The following is an 18223-nucleotide window of genomic DNA, read 5'->3' as shown; positions in this document are numbered from 1 at the left end:
TAAGTCCCTTCCAGAGCCGAAGTTCAAAAAGAACAAAGAAAAAATAAAAAAATAGGCTTCATTAAAAGGGATGTGGTGGGATGAATGGATCCATCCACCTTTAAGCAGAGTCCCGAGTTCGAGCCCTGAAAATGGAGAAATTCTTGGTAGGGAGCACTTCTCCCTTGAACAGGTGTTACAAGACACAAATATGAATTAGTTGGGCTAGTGGGTACCGGCTATCAGATGGTTATACCAAAAAAATATGGCATGCTTTTTTTTTTTTTTGTGTGTGTGTGTGTGAGTGAGGGAGAGTGAGCGAGGGTCATGCTCAGCACGAGCTGTGGGAATAGGTAGAGTAGCGATACAAGGGGGAAAACCTATATTTATATCCCCTTTGACACCAAAAACAGTAGAAAAAAGAAAGAAACGAGAGCTCTTCAAGAAAAGAAGGAACTGCTTACATACAATAATAGACCAGTCACGACGCAAAATTGCAGAACAGATTGATTAGAACAGGTTGTACAACATCAAATGTTTTCAGGTTTCGCATCATTCTGCATATTCAATTTCTTGCTCTCAGCAACAGGATTGTTTTGATGTAAATGCGGAGCAGCCGATAAAACCTTCTGGCCCTGATCAGCAGATACAGCTTTTGGACAAGTAGTGCTTACAGATTCAGACAAAGATATGGATGTCATGTTGAAACCACTCTCTCCTTCAGGTAGAGATGTCGATAATGCATTCATTGTGCCCCCCGTTTGGGATAAAGAGGCACCACTTGCCTTCTCAGTTTCTGGCAAACTGGGAGGTTTAACCTTTTGTGATCCATCGGTTTCAGAAGATGGTGCATTGCCCGAATTTGATAATAGGGAAACATCTGGTTCAGAGCTTTTACTCGTTCCATCTTTTCCTCCACCTACAACATAGAGTTACAGATCAGCTTGGAGAGGAAACAAAGATGTATGCACTACTTGACATTGATAAGGATAAATGAAACTAGTTTATCACCTATATTGGAAGCTGTGGCAGGAGATGCATTTGCACTTGAAGGCAACGAGCTTCCAGTTCCTTTTTTTATCCTTGACTGCATGGAATTCAGCATTTAAAATTCATCAGTTGTGAAATGACCATCTATCTTATTTTTCCTTTTCATTTCCTTCTTGACCTTTTTTTACATGCTCTTAATAGCCAAGCAAAAAACAAAAAACAAAAGACATCTTGAACTAGCACGAGGGAGTTCTAGAAACAGAGTATCATAAGCTAAACGCAAAATAGAATTATGTTACAGGCTTTGGATATGTTCCCTATAGGAAAGTGTGTAAGTATCAGGTACCTGAACCTGTAAAGTTTTACTGATTCCAAATATAGTTCAGAGAAAGGCCACTAGGTAGCCCTACCCTGTCAGCCTTAGACAGCCAGGTCAAAGCAAATAAGGGATCCATTTAACAAAGAATAGAGATTAAAAAGGAGAAAATATTGAATTGAAGGAGCCACATCTTTCTACAGTTTATGTAATTTGGGAGGTAAGGGGAAAAGGGAAATCAAGAGGTAAGAAAAAAACCAATTTGGCTATAAGGTTAGGTAAGCGAAAAGTATTCCCTGCTGTTCGAGTTTAGACCACAATGCATAAGAGGATGTTACAGCAGAGCACCTCAAGTGTGCAGCTCTATTCACTACACTTCTAAATCAGCAGTGATATCGTATGTCAAGGTCTTAGATTTATTGGTGATTGATGACTCACACTCACCTGAGCGCTCTAGAAATTAAACTAGACTAATTCGACAAGGATGGATGTAATACCTTGGAATTTTCGTCACAATACTTAATAGCAGCTGAGACATTTGTGCAATGGCCATGCAGAAGTGTGTAGGCCCACAAAAGTAGCTTCCGTGAAGTGTTCATATCGAGTATGTCAACTGCATCTATCCCAGGTTGGATATATGTTTCCGTAGCAAATTGAGATGGCACCATATAAAGGTTTACACCTGATGGGAGCAATGCACAAAAAGTGTCCTTATAAAAATTATAGCAACACCTAAGCAACATAGAAGCAGTTTCCATATCTTCATCTGCAACTCTCTTTACTATTACATTTTTTATCTTAGACAATGAAGGGTTCCACTTCCTCTCAAGATCCTTCAAATGATTCATGTCCTCAAAAGATGAACTCCATAGTTCATCCAGTTGGAGATCAACACAAAGCAGTTGTGAATTCTCTAATCCATTAGCTGGCGAATTTGGAACTTGCACTTCACTAGAGAGTCTTGAATGCAAAGGTGTTATTAAGGCCATGCTAATAACAAGTGACCGACACCAAGCAGCAGAAACATGCTTATGAACTTTTGCGCAGTTACTATTCGACAGCTTTGGGTTCTTCAAACGCTTGCGTATCTTCTCATTTATTCCTTCAAGCGCTTCAACTTTGATATTTTGCTCTAAAGACTGGATATATCGATAAAGATATCTGCAAGGAATGTTAAAATGGTATCTGTATAAGCATACTGCTTTGAGTTTAAGCAAACAGTGGACTTCATAGCTTCAAGGAATTTGAGGTATTCCGCAAATGCTCATGGTATCATTTCTATTGTTCAAAGCCTGGTTAGGACTCAGATGAATAAACAACAGAGACACTTCTGGGACACACTGGAAAATTCATACATTCCCAAAAGTGAAAAATATATAAAATACTTGATGCAAGGACAATATCTTGATAGTACATGCAATTTTAATGAGAATATTGAGCAACTAACACATGTATAAGTGCTCACTCTATCCAGATTGTTATCAAATTACATCTATTTCTTGTAGTTCCTATTTGTGCACCAATACTTTTCTTCTTTTTTTTTAAGAAGAGCAAGTTGTGCACCACCACATTTTATAGGAACAAAATTATACAATATTTTGATAATCCAAAAATCATTCATTGCATATCACACCAAGATGGTGTCAGTACAAGAGGTAAACAATAAATATCCAAACAAATCCTTCTAACTAATGTCTCTTTTTTTTTGAAATGATAACAGGTTTCATTGATATATAGATAAATCTCAGCGCCAAGATAGTGCTGAGAGAAAAGGTCCCTAGTTACAAGACCTAATGTCTCTTTTACATCAAAAACCCAAATAAAACAAAATATCATGTTTGATACTAGAACAAAATTATACCTGAACATAGTTCTTAGATAAGAGAGCAATTATTTCCTTATACCTTTGTTATTTTGCTCAGCTTACAATTGGTGTAGATCAATATTGAGACTACAAAAGAGATGGGAAAAATCCTTCTTTTTTATTACTATAGAGATGGAAAACAAATTTTTTCGATTGCAAATGTAAGCAAGCTGGAAACCACAGAAAAACTTCAAGTTAGTACAGCACACATAAAGTTGGGGTCACTTCAAAAGAACTTACCCAAATAAACAGCTCTCCGTCAACTCTGAGCTCTTTATTTCTGGTAAGCCACAAATATCAGACCACATGGCTACCTGTTCCATGAACAGAGAGAACATTTTCTCCAGATGATGCTCACTAGAGTTGCTAGCAGCACAAGACATATGGTCAGTTTGATGTATAGATGAAATTAATGCCTTTAAGTATCGTCCAAGAGCAACTGGAATGAGATCTTCAAGGCATAAGGAGAACTGGATGAAATATATATATATGTTAGGCAAGGGAGTTTTCATTAAATAAGAAATAGAGGTATAACTAAATTTACAACAGTGGTTGAGTTAATTAAATCAAAAAGAACGGCCAGAGCTTTAGGTTCCATGTTAGTATCCAACAGAACAGGCAACGACGAGAGAATTGAAAGAAAGGAGGGTCTAAATTGGTTATAATAAAATAGAAAGTTTAATCAGATGATCTATAACATAAAATAAATGTTCTTCCAGACGAGAAAGTTTAATCAGATGATCTATAACATAAAATAAATGTTCTTCCAGACGCTTTTTATTTTTTTTCCTGCATTATTTTTCCATGGTATTATACAAGTAAAACAACTCTCTCTGTATTTTCTACTGACTGTTATTCCAACTTGTAAATCTCTAAGATATGGCATGAGGAATGCTTTCCTATAAATAATAAAACTGAGCATTTGTGTCAGAAAGTTTAGCTATTAGAAATGCTTTCTTATAGATAAATAAAATAAAGCAACCTCAAAGGGGCTTTGCTAATATGCAACCTCAGAAAGGGGTGACGCGATAAGGTGTATAAAGAAGAATATTTTTTTTTTCATTAGGCTAATCATTAATGCTGCTAATCATTGTGAACAAAGTATGCATCCAATTCATATGGCAGTACCCTCTTATCTGTCCTAAGACAGAAATAAGCCCGATCAAGGGTACATATGTCTCCTGTCTCCTCCAGCAGTTTTAAATAGAATAATATGTACTTGCGGATGCAAGTAATGAACTTCCGAGAACTTTCTGCCAAGTTAACTTCTAGGGCTCTCCTGTTCCCTGAGCAACCTTGGGTTCTGCGCCTGCAATATGAATATTAAAAACATTGATCTGCATGGCTTAACTCATTGAAATTATTAACATTCTGAATCAGATAACGAGGCAAGAAATGTGGCTCCAATACTGACCAGGTAATGGACCTCAAAAGAGATTCATCTAGGAACATGATTATAATTGACTTTGCCCCTCGTTACCAAGTTCACCAGGTTCAATAAATAAAATGTTTCCATTACTGTATCATTTGATGATTACAACAACCTAAAAACCTCACATTTCCTAACAAACATAGGCATTCATCAATTTGAACATCAGTTCCAGTCGGTCACATTTCCCTAAGTTGTGATAGTGACATATCTTTCTCTCCTACTTGTGAGTGATATAACCTATTCTTGAGAATCGCAACAAACTAACTTCTGCAATTGCTTACTCACCACGCCCAACAATTTGCAAAAATTGTGACATACATCTAAAGGGTCAAATCAATAGACTCAGTCCCAGCTACGCCATACGTAACTCAATCCTAGTGTACGACAATACAAAGTGTGACCAATGAACTTTGTATGTCAGTCAACAAAACTGTAGGAGATCTTACAAAATGGCTTCCGTTTCAAGATCTTACTAGGAGGCAGTGGCATGGGCATCTTTGTCTCTTGATGGATGCTTACAAAAGATTACGTAGTGAAACAATATTTTAGTGGCTTGGGATGCTTCAGGTGAGATAAATATTTCTTGAACACATCTTTGGTGGAAGCATCCGCGGAGTAGGGAGGTTGAGCATGCAAAGTATATGTTGTCTAAAGTGTCAAACCGAGAAGATCCCCTACAGCTTATCCACTTCCCATTTACAAACAGTCACGGGAAGAGATGTCTCCACTCTAGATCTGTGCATGTACTTTATGGTCTACATTGATGATATAATTATCAGAGGTGATGAAGAGGGAATTACCAAGTTGAAGCATCATTTTTTTTCCAGCACTTTCAGACCAAGGACCCTGGACAGTAGATACTTCCTAGGTATAAGGTTGCTCAATCCAGATCAGGCATTTCTTGAAATTCTTAATAAGACAAGAATGATAGACTTTAGGCTCATTGATACTCTGTGGATCCGAATGTTAAGCTTCTACTAGGTTACGGGGAGCCTCTTAGTGATCCTGGAAGATATAGGAGGTTGATCGGCAAGTAAATGACCTCACTGTAACTCGGCTTGACATTGTTTTCCCAGTGAGAGTCATAAGTCAATTCCTGGATTTTCCTAGTGATAGTAACTGAGAATGAATTTGTTTGTATCCTTCGATACATAAAATATGCTCCAGAGAAAAGACTACTCTACGAAGATAGAGGACATGAGCATATTGCTGGATATACTAGAGGACAGATTGGGCAGACATATGATCTCCCTCCCGATACTGCATTCTGGTTGGGAGAAATCTATTTGTCTTGGAAAAGTAAGAACACAACGTAATTGCAAGATCAAGCATAGAAGCAGAATTATCGGGCTACGGCAGTGGCTATATGTGAACTCACACGGATCAAGTAACTGCTAACAGAACTACAATTAGGAGGGATTGACCAAATTGAACTTATGTGTGATAATCAGGCTACACTTTATATTGCATCAAATCCAGTGTTTCATGATAGGACCAAGCACATAGAAATTGATTGTCATTTCGTCATAGAAAAGATAATCTCAGGAGACATTGTCATAAAGTTCATGAAGTCAAATGATCAACTTGCAGATATAAACATCAAGTCCCTTAACTTTCTCAAAAAAAGATATATATTATGTAGCAGGCTTGATACATACCATTTGTATGTGCCAACTTGAGGGGAGTATTAGGGTCTTGTAAAATAGTAACATATCAATCCAAAATCAAGTAGATTGCTTTATTTCCTGTAGTTATGTAATTTTGATTTTCATTCTTTCTTGGAACATGTAGACTTCACTATCTAAACCCCCAATAGCTTGAGGGAATAATCAAGCAATGTTGTTTTCTCAATCTTCTCTTATTTGTTTCATTTCTCTCAATGTGTGTTTTGGAATGATTTGCGAGAAAGGAACAATAGAAAAAAAAACCTGTATGGACATTCAAGGCTCTTTTTACTTCCATTTATATATTATTATTTTTTTGGGAAAGAAACTATCTTATTATATTATATATACACTTGGATGGATCTTTGGAATCTCAGGGTTGATCTTTCCAATAGCTTGTGTAGATGGGATGGCAACCCTTTTATACCATATACTAAAGCTGACAACGCCTTGGTGTGATATTCAACACCAAGATTTTGATTCAATTAAATAAAAGGGCCTTCCCTAAATAAAGAGAGAACAATCTAGGAGGAATCAGAAAATGTCGTCAACGTGCCTCCTCGATGTGCTAAATGATAGGACAGAGAAGAAAATAGAAATGCATACCTTCCCTTTTTAACCATACTGTCAATCTCCCACATGTTTATTGTGAATGAAGAACGAGCCGACTTAAAGCAGAAAGAAAGTTCCTCCTTTGCCTTCCCTAGATCCATCTTCCCACCTCTTCGATATAGGCCTTGAGCAAGCATATATCTAGCCTTATGAAAATGTTTCAGGTCCCCTTCCACACATATTTCAAGGGCAGAAAGACAATCATTGTAAAGCATCTGCCACACCCCTTCAAAATGTGAATCCCCTTTTACATCATTTACAAAGTAAGCATCGGGAGTTCTATCCTCGGAGCACGTTGATTCTGAAATTGATGGGCAAACCTTACTGAGGATATCCATCACAGTATCCTGAGTCGATTCATTGAAACAGTGCGCAGCAACAACCTAAAATGCATCCGGGCACTAATTAAGTCAACAATTGTACTCCTACCACATGGAAAATGACCACTTGAAAAAGGTAACTATTTCCAAGTCTGGCCAGAGAAGGGGCATGCAGATTAAAAGTATTCAGAAGTAAGCATTAGTTTAGACATGCAGTCCTTCCTGTCCCAGATGCAATTGTCAGGGTATGTTTTGGGAACTCTTCGGTGATGAGCTATGAAGAAAAAAAGAAAACGACGCACATGCTGCTGAAATTCATGAACCTATATAGGTTGCTGATTAGAGAAGAGCGTTATATAATACACAAAGCTGAACTCTAAGCAGGCTATGCTTAGAATAATCTAGTGAAACATATTTCTGTTGCGCTTGTATATATATTTTGAAATGTGGCTTTGCTGTGTATGTCTCTCGAAATTTTACATACAACTGGAGATAGATTAGATCTATGAACAAATAGATTAGATCTATGAACAACGAAAAGAGCTAAAACTAAATTAGCTATCTTCACGGCTGTCAATACACACCTGTTCGTGTCATAGTTAGCTTACATGTATAACTGTCACAATAAAAGAGGAAACAGAAAGGAGCTAAAGCAAGTTTCAGAAAAGCACCAACCTTCAAGGCCTCCTCATCTTGTTTCCTACATGTGCAAAGTAACTTCAACCGTGAAGCATGCATCCTATAGAAAGAATCTGCAGCAGATGGATTCAAAGCAATAGCTTTAGCATAGAATGAAAATGACATCTCATGTGAGTATCCAAGCTTCTCGGAGAGTTTTCCCAGATAGAATGCATGCGACCAATCCTCCCTGAAATTGCAGGCTAGGTTACATTAGATGAAGAAATAATCAAGGGAAAAAGAGTCACCAAACAGACTTACTTGTGTGCAAAGGCCTTCTGAAAGTGTCTCATTGAGTTTTGACAGAACATCATCCATGCTGAATCTTTGGACGGCAAAACAGATCTTTGATCATAGATTGGTACTACATTCTGAAGACCATCATAATATACTAATGCCAATAACTCATGTATCTCAGCCTGAAAGAAGCAGGAACAATCATATGTAGACTGTGAGAACGAAATGCACTAACACACTCTTAGCTCCAACATTAACTTTTTTTATAACGTAAGGTAATTATTATTAAATAAAAACTGGCAGAAGTTAATCAACATAGTCAAATGCCAAGCAAACTGAAAATTGTTAACACCTAAGTAAACATTCAAATCATTCTATATGTTTGACAGGAGTCAGGACCGCCAACCAAACAAGAAAGAAAAAGAAACCTTGATACATGAAACTCGTGTAACATCGGAAGATTCAAACTCCAACAACGGGTCTGTCCTTGATTACTCCTAGGATGGCAATAAGATCTAACAAAAGCAAAACCTTCACCCACAAGTTATCAGAGTGAAGCAAACCTGTTGATCTGCTGTTTTGGCTAAAGCTAAAGTCATCAACAAACATCGTCTGCTCCTTCTGCGACTTGCCTCAACTCTCTCAGATAAAACAGCATTTTTCCTCCATCCCAGAACATTTATTTGCTTGCTTCCATCATTTAGCAGCAAGTCTACCTCCTGCGTACCCAAAAGATGTTCAAAAAACAAAGAGATTAAGTAACTACGACGCCCACGAACTCCCCACAGTATAAAACTGCCTTCAGTTAGGGAATATATAGCCGCAACAGATAGACTGCAGAACAATCTCACCTCATCATATATATTTGCAAGTTTCTGCCAACTCTCCAAGCGTAGGAGATTGTAAATTAAATCATATTTGATGAGATTTGCATTTTGCTGCACAAATTCCTCCCCTTCTTTTGTCAGAACAAAGCCAGCCCATTTATCAGTTGCATTCATTTCTTCGGACTGAGCAAGAAGATAATACAAGTTGCTATAAACTTCCAGGTATGGCTCAGAACTGCAAACAACCAATGACAAATATCTGTTTGAGTCCATAGTTCAAAGTACTAGTAAATTCATTTGTTCCAAAATGCTGATCCCATAACTAACATATTTACCTTCCTTTTGATGATGCTTTCTGTTGTTTGAGGCTTCCGGGATCTGATAATAATATCTTTGTCATGGATTCCAAAAAGCCACTGGATCCTGCTTCCTCAGAGAGTTTGTCTTCATACATTTCAGGACCATCTAAGAACTTGTCTATTGCATTTCCAGCTAAAACATCATCTGGTGGTTGTGGAAAGTGCTTTCGTATAGCTCTAAGGACTCTTCGGAGTTTAATGAGCCCCGTTTTCTGAAAAAAAGCAAAATTGAGAGTTTTAAAATCATATATTATGCCTAGAGAGGAAAATATAACTATATATAACTGAAATAATACTTCTCGCGGAATAAGGAATTGGAGGAAGAGGTTTGATAAGTAGGATTTGATAAAGAGAAGACACGTAGCACTTACAGAAGAAGCTTTTGCATAGGGAAGTATATACTGAAAAACGTCAGCACACTGTTCCTTAGTTTGGTAATCACCCCGGCTTGTATTCTTATGCGCAGCTAAATCATCTTCATAAGATGCATCAGACCTTAGATTCAATCCATACAGACAGTAAAAGCACTGATCCAAAGCATTATCAATGGCAACTTCAAGCTCCTCCTTTTCATCTTCACTTAGCTTGGTTCCATCTTCGACCAATTGATCCTTTGATTTCTCCGATCTAGGGTACAAACCATCAGAGACATCACCAATACTCTTACTTTTCTCCTCTTTAGTTTTCTCAACCTCCAGAGCTTTACTGGCAGAAATGGCTTCTGCACTAATCCTCTCAACAGCATCTTTATCTGAAGCAGTAGCTTCATCTCTATCTATCTGACCTGTCACATTTAGGTTGTCCAAATTCGATACATTTGATAACACTTTGATGTTGCTTCCATGAGAAAGTTGCTCAGATTTCCCTACATTATTATCATGAGAAGACTGTTCGTCACGCTGAGACATTTCAAATTCCTTGCAGACAGAGTGAAAGTTAGATTTCAGTTTCATATCCAAGTTCAAGAGGTGCTTTATTGCAAGTTTTAGAAATGTTCCTTCTTCCTCTTCACCAGTTGCATTTGCACAGCAGACACCAAACTCAGCAAGCATGTCATGGATTGCCACGATCAACTCTGTCTGGCATGATAAGGTTAAAGAAATCAGCTTGTTTCTAATGAAAGATTAAGATAGAGTTAGCAAACACTGATGTTACAGCTGAAAGTCAACGGTCTAAACCCTCTAAAGAAAGAAAGATGTCTCACTTGAGCTTTTATAGGAACATTTGGGATCAAGTGTTGGAGTTTACAGAATGCAATAGCTGCATCTACAAAGTACGAGCTTTCTCTCTGTTCTCTATGATCTGAAATTCCTGGGCCAGAAAATTTCTTACAAGAATATGTGTTGGCAATGTTACACATAAACATCAGCAGCGACGATTGAATATCACTAATGACAGTCATTGGAACACCACTCTGCAAGGGAAAGATGTATCAAATTCTGCAACCTTAGCACAAAACTTATTTATCAAAAGAATACACAGCAAAAACTAAATAGATGTCTGGTGATCATTGCTCATTAACTAAATAAAAGTTAATCATTTCTTGGAAAACCAAAATGTGAAGCATCAGTTACATTTCATCTAATATTTGTCAACAAGAACATGGACCTTAATTGTCTATATGGCTGAAGTTCAGGATGAGAAAGTGCAAAAAGTCAGGTCAGATGAGAAGCATCCATCTCTAAAGGAACGCGATTTTAAATGGAGAGAGCAAGGAAATCACCAAAAACTAAAAAAAAGGACAAAAGGTGGCAAGTCCTTAGAACTAGAGTTGGAAGAAATTGCATAACAGAACAAGTCATTCTTATTTAAACTTCTCACTTTCTTTTCCTAGTTGGACAAAGGATTTTGACCAAATGAAATCCATGACAGATTTTCATATTGGCATACTCTACCTTCCCAATCTTACAATAAGCATCATAACCATACAACTACGGCTGACTATCTAGTATGGAAAGCCAAACTATGAAAAAGAGGATAAAGTTGAACAAACAAGCAATATATGAGTAAAGTTGGTCAAAAGAATGCTTTGAGCTTTTGTAGTAATATTTGGGATCAAATGTTGAAGTTAACAGAATGCATTATCTGCATCTTCAAACTATCAATTTCTCTTTGTTTACTTTGTTCTGAAGTTCCAGGTCCAGATAGCTCTTAGAAATCTAGGTGTTAGCATTATTAAACATAAGCATCACTGGAAAAGGTCGTCACTACAATAATAATTATAAGCACAATGCGTAATGCTCCAATCTTCTAGTAGAATTACTTGACAACTAAATAACCAACAAGTAGTGGATAAAGTTGCAAAGATCAATGTTATACTAAACACTCTCAGCATAATTCACAAACCTGAAGACCATAACAGCATTAAACAAACCAAACCTTGCATATTACGAGATTGAATTCTAGAAATCCCTAAACCTTCACCAAAAGTATTGTTCTCTAGGCAGTTACACCAGTTCAAGCTTTAAAAGTAAGCTAAAGGCAGCAAGTAAATGTTCAACTACATGTGGAGTGGTGCAGACAACATTTCAAAATCAGTATTACATGTTTTTCTAGTGCCCCCAATATGTGAGGTAACACCCCTAGCTCATTGACAGTGAGGAACTTGTCGCAAGCTAGACTTTTGAATTCTCTATCTTCTCTCTCTCTCTCTCTCTTTTGTGTGTGTGTGTGTGGGGGGGGGGGGGGGGGTTCCAGGTTGAAATCAGGAAAAGCCAATGGGCACATTCATTTCAATACTTCCCATAAAAAGTTCACTCTATGGGGAATCTTAGTAGTCCAATCGTTGGCTACCTAAACTTTCACTTCGCTGGTGAGGGTTCGATTCCCCATCTTGTAATCCCCTCCCCCATTTCCTCTTCCCCTCCCCCTATGTATAATTAAAAAAAGGGTTCATTCTCTGTATGTTTGGTCTAAGATTCTTTACTTGAATGCAGGGTTTTTCCCCATCACATCAAAAAAAAATTATCATTCTTCTCAATATTGATAGTGATATAGCATCTTTTATAAAAATAAAAAAAAATTAAAGATCAACGCATCTGCAACAATGAATAAAAGACACCCCAAAAACTCTTAAGATAAAACTGACATACAGAGCTTTCAGAAGGGTTACTGATGCTCTTTATCCTTGACGCACACTGAGATATTGCCTTCACTTCTTGAGCAACCAAGTTACAGAGGTCACTTGGGATTTCTTTTGACTCTGAGTCAGAGACAGATAACATTTTTGAATCTTTCATCTGGTTAGAAAGCTGATATTCTTCCTCACTAGCAGCAGTAATGAGCACCTGCAACTTCCTTTTATGGCAATTTAAATAGACCTCAATGTCCAATGGCTCCGTCTCCTCACATCCTTTTATTAAAATATCTAAGGCAGACAGTTCAATTGAAGTTAGCCCTCTCTCTGTATGATTGGTGACACGTAATGATTCAGCACGGACCTCTTTTGAGGAAAAGAGAAGAGGAGCAAGTGTCTTTACACACTCAGAGTGCAGATTTTTATCAACTAACTGATGGATACCATCCTTCATTAGAAAATCAACGTCCAGTAGATGAATCTCATGGAGGATTCTATCGACAGTCAGCCTCTTATACGATTTTAAGTGGGACAATGAAACGAAGTCATTTTTGCTTTCCTTATTTGTCAAAAGCTCAATTGAAATAGAGAACTCTTCTCGAGCTCTCGCTTTGTCACCATCTGATATAGACAATTGCCCACTTAACCAAAAAAAGCGAACCCAAAACCCATGATTTTTACTAATTTGAGGATATCCACTATGACCATTATTCTGACAATGCTCCCTCGTTGAAGAGCTTTCTTTCCTGCCAATAATGTGGAATGGATAGTCCAAAGCGACGCATTCAATTATTTTGCATAGATGATATGAAGCCTCTGACATCAAGCTAGACTTCTTTGAAGTGTCAGAAGAACATACACCAAAATCATAATATAACTCAGCAAGAAACAAATTGCACTCAGGAGTTCTCTCCTGGCCCCAAAACCTTATCATCTTCTCCAGATCTAAAAATTTAGACATGCCATCCTGATACAAAATGCCTCGGTTGGCAACTTCTTCCAGGAGCATGTGACCCAAGTGGTAAGCACCGTGATTTCTTGTCGATTTCAGGACAAATTCAACAACATCATCACACTCTGTATCCGGTGAATTAGGAAGATCCTCAGCTTTGTCTGCAAATCCTGTTTGATTCACAAGATAGGGTCCTAGAAATTGCATTACAACTTTAGCAAGGTCCCTGTTGGTCTCAAAATCTAATTCTTCTTTGTCTGGTTTACGACTCCTGAGCCTTTCCAGGCGGCTGCTTCGTCTTTCTTGAGGTTGTTCTCCACAAATACTTGATTGTTTTTCTCTACCAGCACTACCTTTCTCAGACTTGTAATCCACAACGCAAATGCTTTCAGCAGCTGCGGAGACATAAGTAGTTTTCCTTTCTGAAGGATCCCTAGATTTTCCTGGTATGTTAGACAATTTAATGCTTACTGTAACATCACCAGATATGTTTTTCCCTAGTCCAAGTTCAGAACTAGATTCAATTGATGGATGTAAAATTTTCAAGAATTCACTGGCAAGAGCTGTCCAGGAAACATCTGGAAGGCAGAACTCCAAACTTTGCTTCAACTTTTTGGAAACAAGTTTCTCATCAAGGTCATCACCTGCAGCTTTTCTCTTCTCTGGGAATTTCAGCCGCGTGTGTTTAGGTTCTAGATTGTCTATCCCTCGTGGGGCAAATGGAATTGGTTCAGACTCTTCAATAGTTCTTTTAACAAGCAAAGCTCGAGAATGGGAAGGCCAATGTCTTAGAATTAGATCAGCGACTGAAAGGCAGGCAACCTCATCACCTATAGCAATAAGCACTTCTAAAAGTTTTTCCATGCAATTCCCTGCATATTATTCAAGAAGAAGCAGCGGATGAAGGAATAATAAGATTACCTCTGCCATAAGTTGAATATGTTGGCTCTTTTAACATTCAAAATCATGTAACAGGAAAAGCTTATTTAAGGAAGCTTATAAGAACTTAAACATGATATAAAATGCTCACAGTTATTGGGACTGCAATATAACCCTTGTTCAAATGCCCAGCGGGAAATGCTCAACGATCCCATTGAGCATGCTAAAGTTCCCAGCTTATTCCAGACAACAGCATCCTTATTATCAATCTCTACAGATTGAAGATAGCATTGCAAAGCATCTTTGTAGTAAGGAGCACCTTGTTGTAGAAAAACATTGGCAAGATTCTTCAGTGCCAAAAATCTGCAGAAATGTGAATGAGTACAGTTACCCAGCATCAGAAATATATGTTTATACAAATATTGACAATTAGAAGTGGAGAAGGGTTGGGGGTGGGCCCATTATCCACCGAGTTACGAACCGTGCACCACTATTCCTTGGGGATTTCTCGGTTATCAAAACAAAAAAGAAATTGTGAATTAGTAGTCAATTATTTGAGGCTTTTATAGGGCAACTATCTTAGTTTATTAACATCCACAATCAACCATGAAAATGATTTTATTTGGAGGATTGAAGGCCATAATTGAATCTTAAAGCGAACATAGAGGGTAAGAGCAATAAATGCGCTTTAGTTTTAAATGCATGGGAAAATTAAATGGGAAAATGTTCTATAGACAGATAGAAGATATGGTAGTCCACTTGCTATTCTAGACTATTAGAGAAGTAGTAGCCAAGAACAAGCAAGACAAGAATTACAATACAATTGGAACCAATAGTTCAAGTGAGAAGTTAGGCCTGAAAACACACCTGAGCTGCAAAAGATGACCATCACTAGAATTACTATCCACCTAGAATGTCAACAAGGAAAAAAAAAAGAATAAAATAATCATCAGCAAAGTTATATTACCTTATAAAAAAAAAAATCATCAGTACGGATGTAGCAGAAAAGATGGTGATTTTAAGGTAACCATCAGCATTTTACCTGAGAGTTTGCGACCAAAGGATCCTTTAACACAGCCTCCAAAAGCTCACGAGCTTTTTTATAGTCTTTAGCTTCCAGTTTCAAAAGTCCTTCATGGTAAGCTTGTGATAAATGAAATTCCTGGAAAAACCAAGTTATCATAAATCCATTGTAAAAAGACAAAAATCGAAATAACGCCATGCTTACTCTTCATCACAGTAACATAATAAAAGTTCGTAACAAAAAAAATCATCCATATAAGAAACAAGTGATCACAATATTGCATGCATAGTAGATAGAATCGCCAACTTTTTAAGGAAAATGGAAAAAGAAAAAAGAGAGATGCGTTATAATCAACTAAACATTCAGTAGAAAAAACTTTTTCCTTTGATATCTTAAGCTGGCAAAATTAGGGTACTTTAACACAAGGTGCTCTTTACTATTAATTCTTGAATCTCAACAACTAAGCAGACTATTTTTTGCTGCATTATAAGGACTAATCTTTGTTTTCTACAGAGAAACCCCTTATAATCTCAGACACCAATTGCACCAACAACAACATGTGTAAATTACACACACACACACACACATAGAGACAAAAAAAAAAACTTGAGCTGAAGTTTACCTGGGCTTCTTTGGTTGGGGCTAAAGGTTCCCATTGGCTTTTTGAGTCTGTATCATTGATAGCTGCAATTGAAAACTGAAACCCCAAATTTTGAAAAAGCAAAAAAAGAATCAGAGAGACACAGTTGAAGATGATCATAAATATACTGCGAGAAGTTAAAAATATTTGAATTTTATTACGCTCTAGCTTACCATTGTAGCAAACAACTATGAGCCGAGTTGAACTCTAACGGATTTTCTCCATTCAAGAAATTGGGCGGGCGAACTTTTCTGTTAATAATTTTAGCAGTTTTCAGTGTTAAATCCTTCGTTCTTTGTGTGTCGAATTGTTTTCTGTTCTTGAAGGTTTGCTAAATCGTTGCTTTGCCCCCAAAGTTTGGGTAAAATACGACAATCGTCCTGGAAAGATTTGGAAATTTAAATTGAATTACCCTTAAGTAAAGCCCCTTACATTTCCCAACTTTTGATGGAAAAAACAGCATTTTTTGTGGTAGAAGCTTACATGTATTTATAATAAATAAGTTTACTGAAATTTCACTTGTATAGATTTCGGATTTCAGGACACTATTTGCAGCAGTTCAAACTACAGAATCTTTTTTGAATTTCGTGTGGTTATTTTCAACTATTTTATTGTATTTTTATGTTGTGATTATTTTTAATTACTTTGCAAAAGTCGGATATATTTCAATTAGCCATCCTATGAGTGACTACTACTATATCATTTTTACTTTATTCTATTGCGATATGATTATTATTTAAAGAGTCAAAAACTTTTAATCTTTTATGATGTTTTTTAAATAGAATATTAAACCCGAATAATCTTAATAATTCATGGAATTCCCTTTCTCACCAATGACAAAATATTCGAGGTCCCAAAGACACCAAAAACGTAAAACCTGAGTTTGCAAAATCATTTTTGCAGGAACTCAAAACAAACGCACTTGTGTTTCTTTATTCATTTGATACCTAACACACCTAAAGTGAGTCAAGGGTCTACTGAAAACAGTATCTCGATCTTCATAAGGTAGAAGTAAGATATACATACACACCATCCTCTCCACACTCTTGTAGGATTACATTGGGTGTGTTGTTGTATCTAACACACCCAAACTCTTCTAGGGTTAATTTCACAGCAGAATTAAGTACAGCATAGTGTCACGGGCCCAAATCCTTATATTGGGTAGCGACACCTGCTCGCCCGTGCGGCGCCCGCAGTTTCCCTCGCTGCAGGCCAGCCTTCTTCCTGTCCCAGGATTTCTCACGTTTGATCCTGTGCCTGTCGGAGGGACTCGCCCGTAGGCTCGCCCCAACTTGTGCCGCCCGTAAGATGCCTAGGCCCTTGGCCCTAGACATGTCGTGACGCTCCATCTTAGGATCACAATCCATGCGCGCCCTGGGGGATTGGCTTAGGACATGCCTTGTCCTTAGCCCAAGACTGAGCATCGCTCCCGCGTGCACAGCCCAATCCTCAAGCTTGACACTCGCCTAGTGCATCTGCGACTAGTTCGTGCCTCGCCCGAGTAAGGCAACCTTTAGCCCTTGGCCATTGTCATGCGCCTCTTTCGTGCCATGCCCATACATAGCCCTCTTGCAGCACGTTTCCATTCCGAAGTAGTGCAGTGTCGCCCACACCTGCACCTTTAGGCCAACGGACCCTTGCTTGCATGGTTGAACCAAAGCTATGCTCACAAGTCGACACATGATGCCCCTATGACAGGTGCATCAAGTATCCAATCGGCATGGAGGTCTCGTTCCAACATTCGGCAGCCCGCGGGGCTGGCCGTCCCACACTTCGAGCCTCCAGCGCCACTTTGATGCCCAACGCAGGCCCGAAGGCGTTGCGCCGCCCATACGAGTTCCCAAACTCGTGTGGATACCTTTGACACTCCTTTGAGTCATCTAGGCAGGCCCTTGGGGTTCGCCCCCAAGGCAGCTCGTTCTATACGGCTCGGTGGCAGCACGTATGGGGGAGGCAGGTCGGAGCTTTCATCACCTATACCCCCTTATATATGCTTAAAATTAAAAAGCCCAAGTTACTCGAGTAGACTGCTCTACGTCAGACCATCAGAAGGCCTTTTCTCCCCGGTTCTTGGCCGAAATTACAACCCCAAAATGCGGGTTGTAATAGTCTACCATAGGCACTCTTGGAGAAAAAAAGTGAGTTATCTTATTGAAAGGGACAATAGACTATAATTTGCTTTAGAATAAATTTTTTTTTTTTTTTTTTTGTGCGAATAGAATAATTTTTTTATTTACTCGTTTCAGAATAATTATTATTGGCAGTTTGATAGGATCTTGTGATTTTCAGGACTTAATCCAGAAAATGCAAAAACATACTAGGTGACCTGACATCCCCATTGAATGACAAGAAGTTGTACATAGAATCACACACA

At 38.0% G+C, this 18223-nt stretch overlaps 1 protein-coding gene across 1 annotated transcript; it reads right to left on the bottom strand.

Moving 5' to 3' along the window:
• Nucleotides 1-418: 418 nt before the first annotated feature.
• On the bottom strand, nucleotides 419-16233 carry LOC104097877 (calcineurin-binding protein 1). The gene is made up of 19 exons (XM_009604495.4): nucleotides 16023-16233; nucleotides 15832-15906; nucleotides 15228-15347; nucleotides 15053-15093; nucleotides 14337-14548; nucleotides 12371-14178; nucleotides 10483-10692; nucleotides 9650-10357; nucleotides 9255-9490; nucleotides 8944-9154; nucleotides 8656-8811; nucleotides 8117-8274; nucleotides 7853-8045; nucleotides 6852-7240; nucleotides 4278-4458; nucleotides 3390-3619; nucleotides 1783-2446; nucleotides 991-1066; nucleotides 419-898 (listed from the first exon to the last, which is right to left on the bottom strand). The coding sequence occupies exons 1-19, from the start codon at nucleotides 16023-16025 to the stop codon at nucleotides 510-512; spliced, it is 6060 nt and encodes a 2019-aa protein (XP_009602790.1). The 5' UTR covers nucleotides 16026-16233; the 3' UTR covers nucleotides 419-509.
• Nucleotides 16234-18223: the final 1990 nt, after the last annotated feature.

The sequence above is a fragment of the Nicotiana tomentosiformis genome, chromosome 8, assembly GCF_000390325.3.
Source record: "Nicotiana tomentosiformis chromosome 8, ASM39032v3, whole genome shotgun sequence".
NCBI lineage: Eukaryota > Viridiplantae > Streptophyta > Magnoliopsida > Solanales > Solanaceae > Nicotiana > Nicotiana tomentosiformis.
The sequence above is the reverse complement of the archived record's forward strand: the minus strand, read 5'-3'. Positions and strand labels throughout refer to the sequence as shown.

Bases quoted from the DNA above. Each gene is read 5' to 3' on its own strand.
- LOC104097877 (XM_009604495.4), bottom strand. The intron at 10,693-12,370 runs GTATGTCAGTTT...TTTCCCTTGCAG, and splicing joins GTAACCCTTCTGAAAGCTCT to AGTGGTGTTCCAATGACTGT. The intron at 7,241-7,852 runs GTTGGTGCTTTT...GATGCATTTTAG, and splicing joins AAGATGAGGAGGCCTTGAAG to GTTGTTGCTGCGCACTGTTT.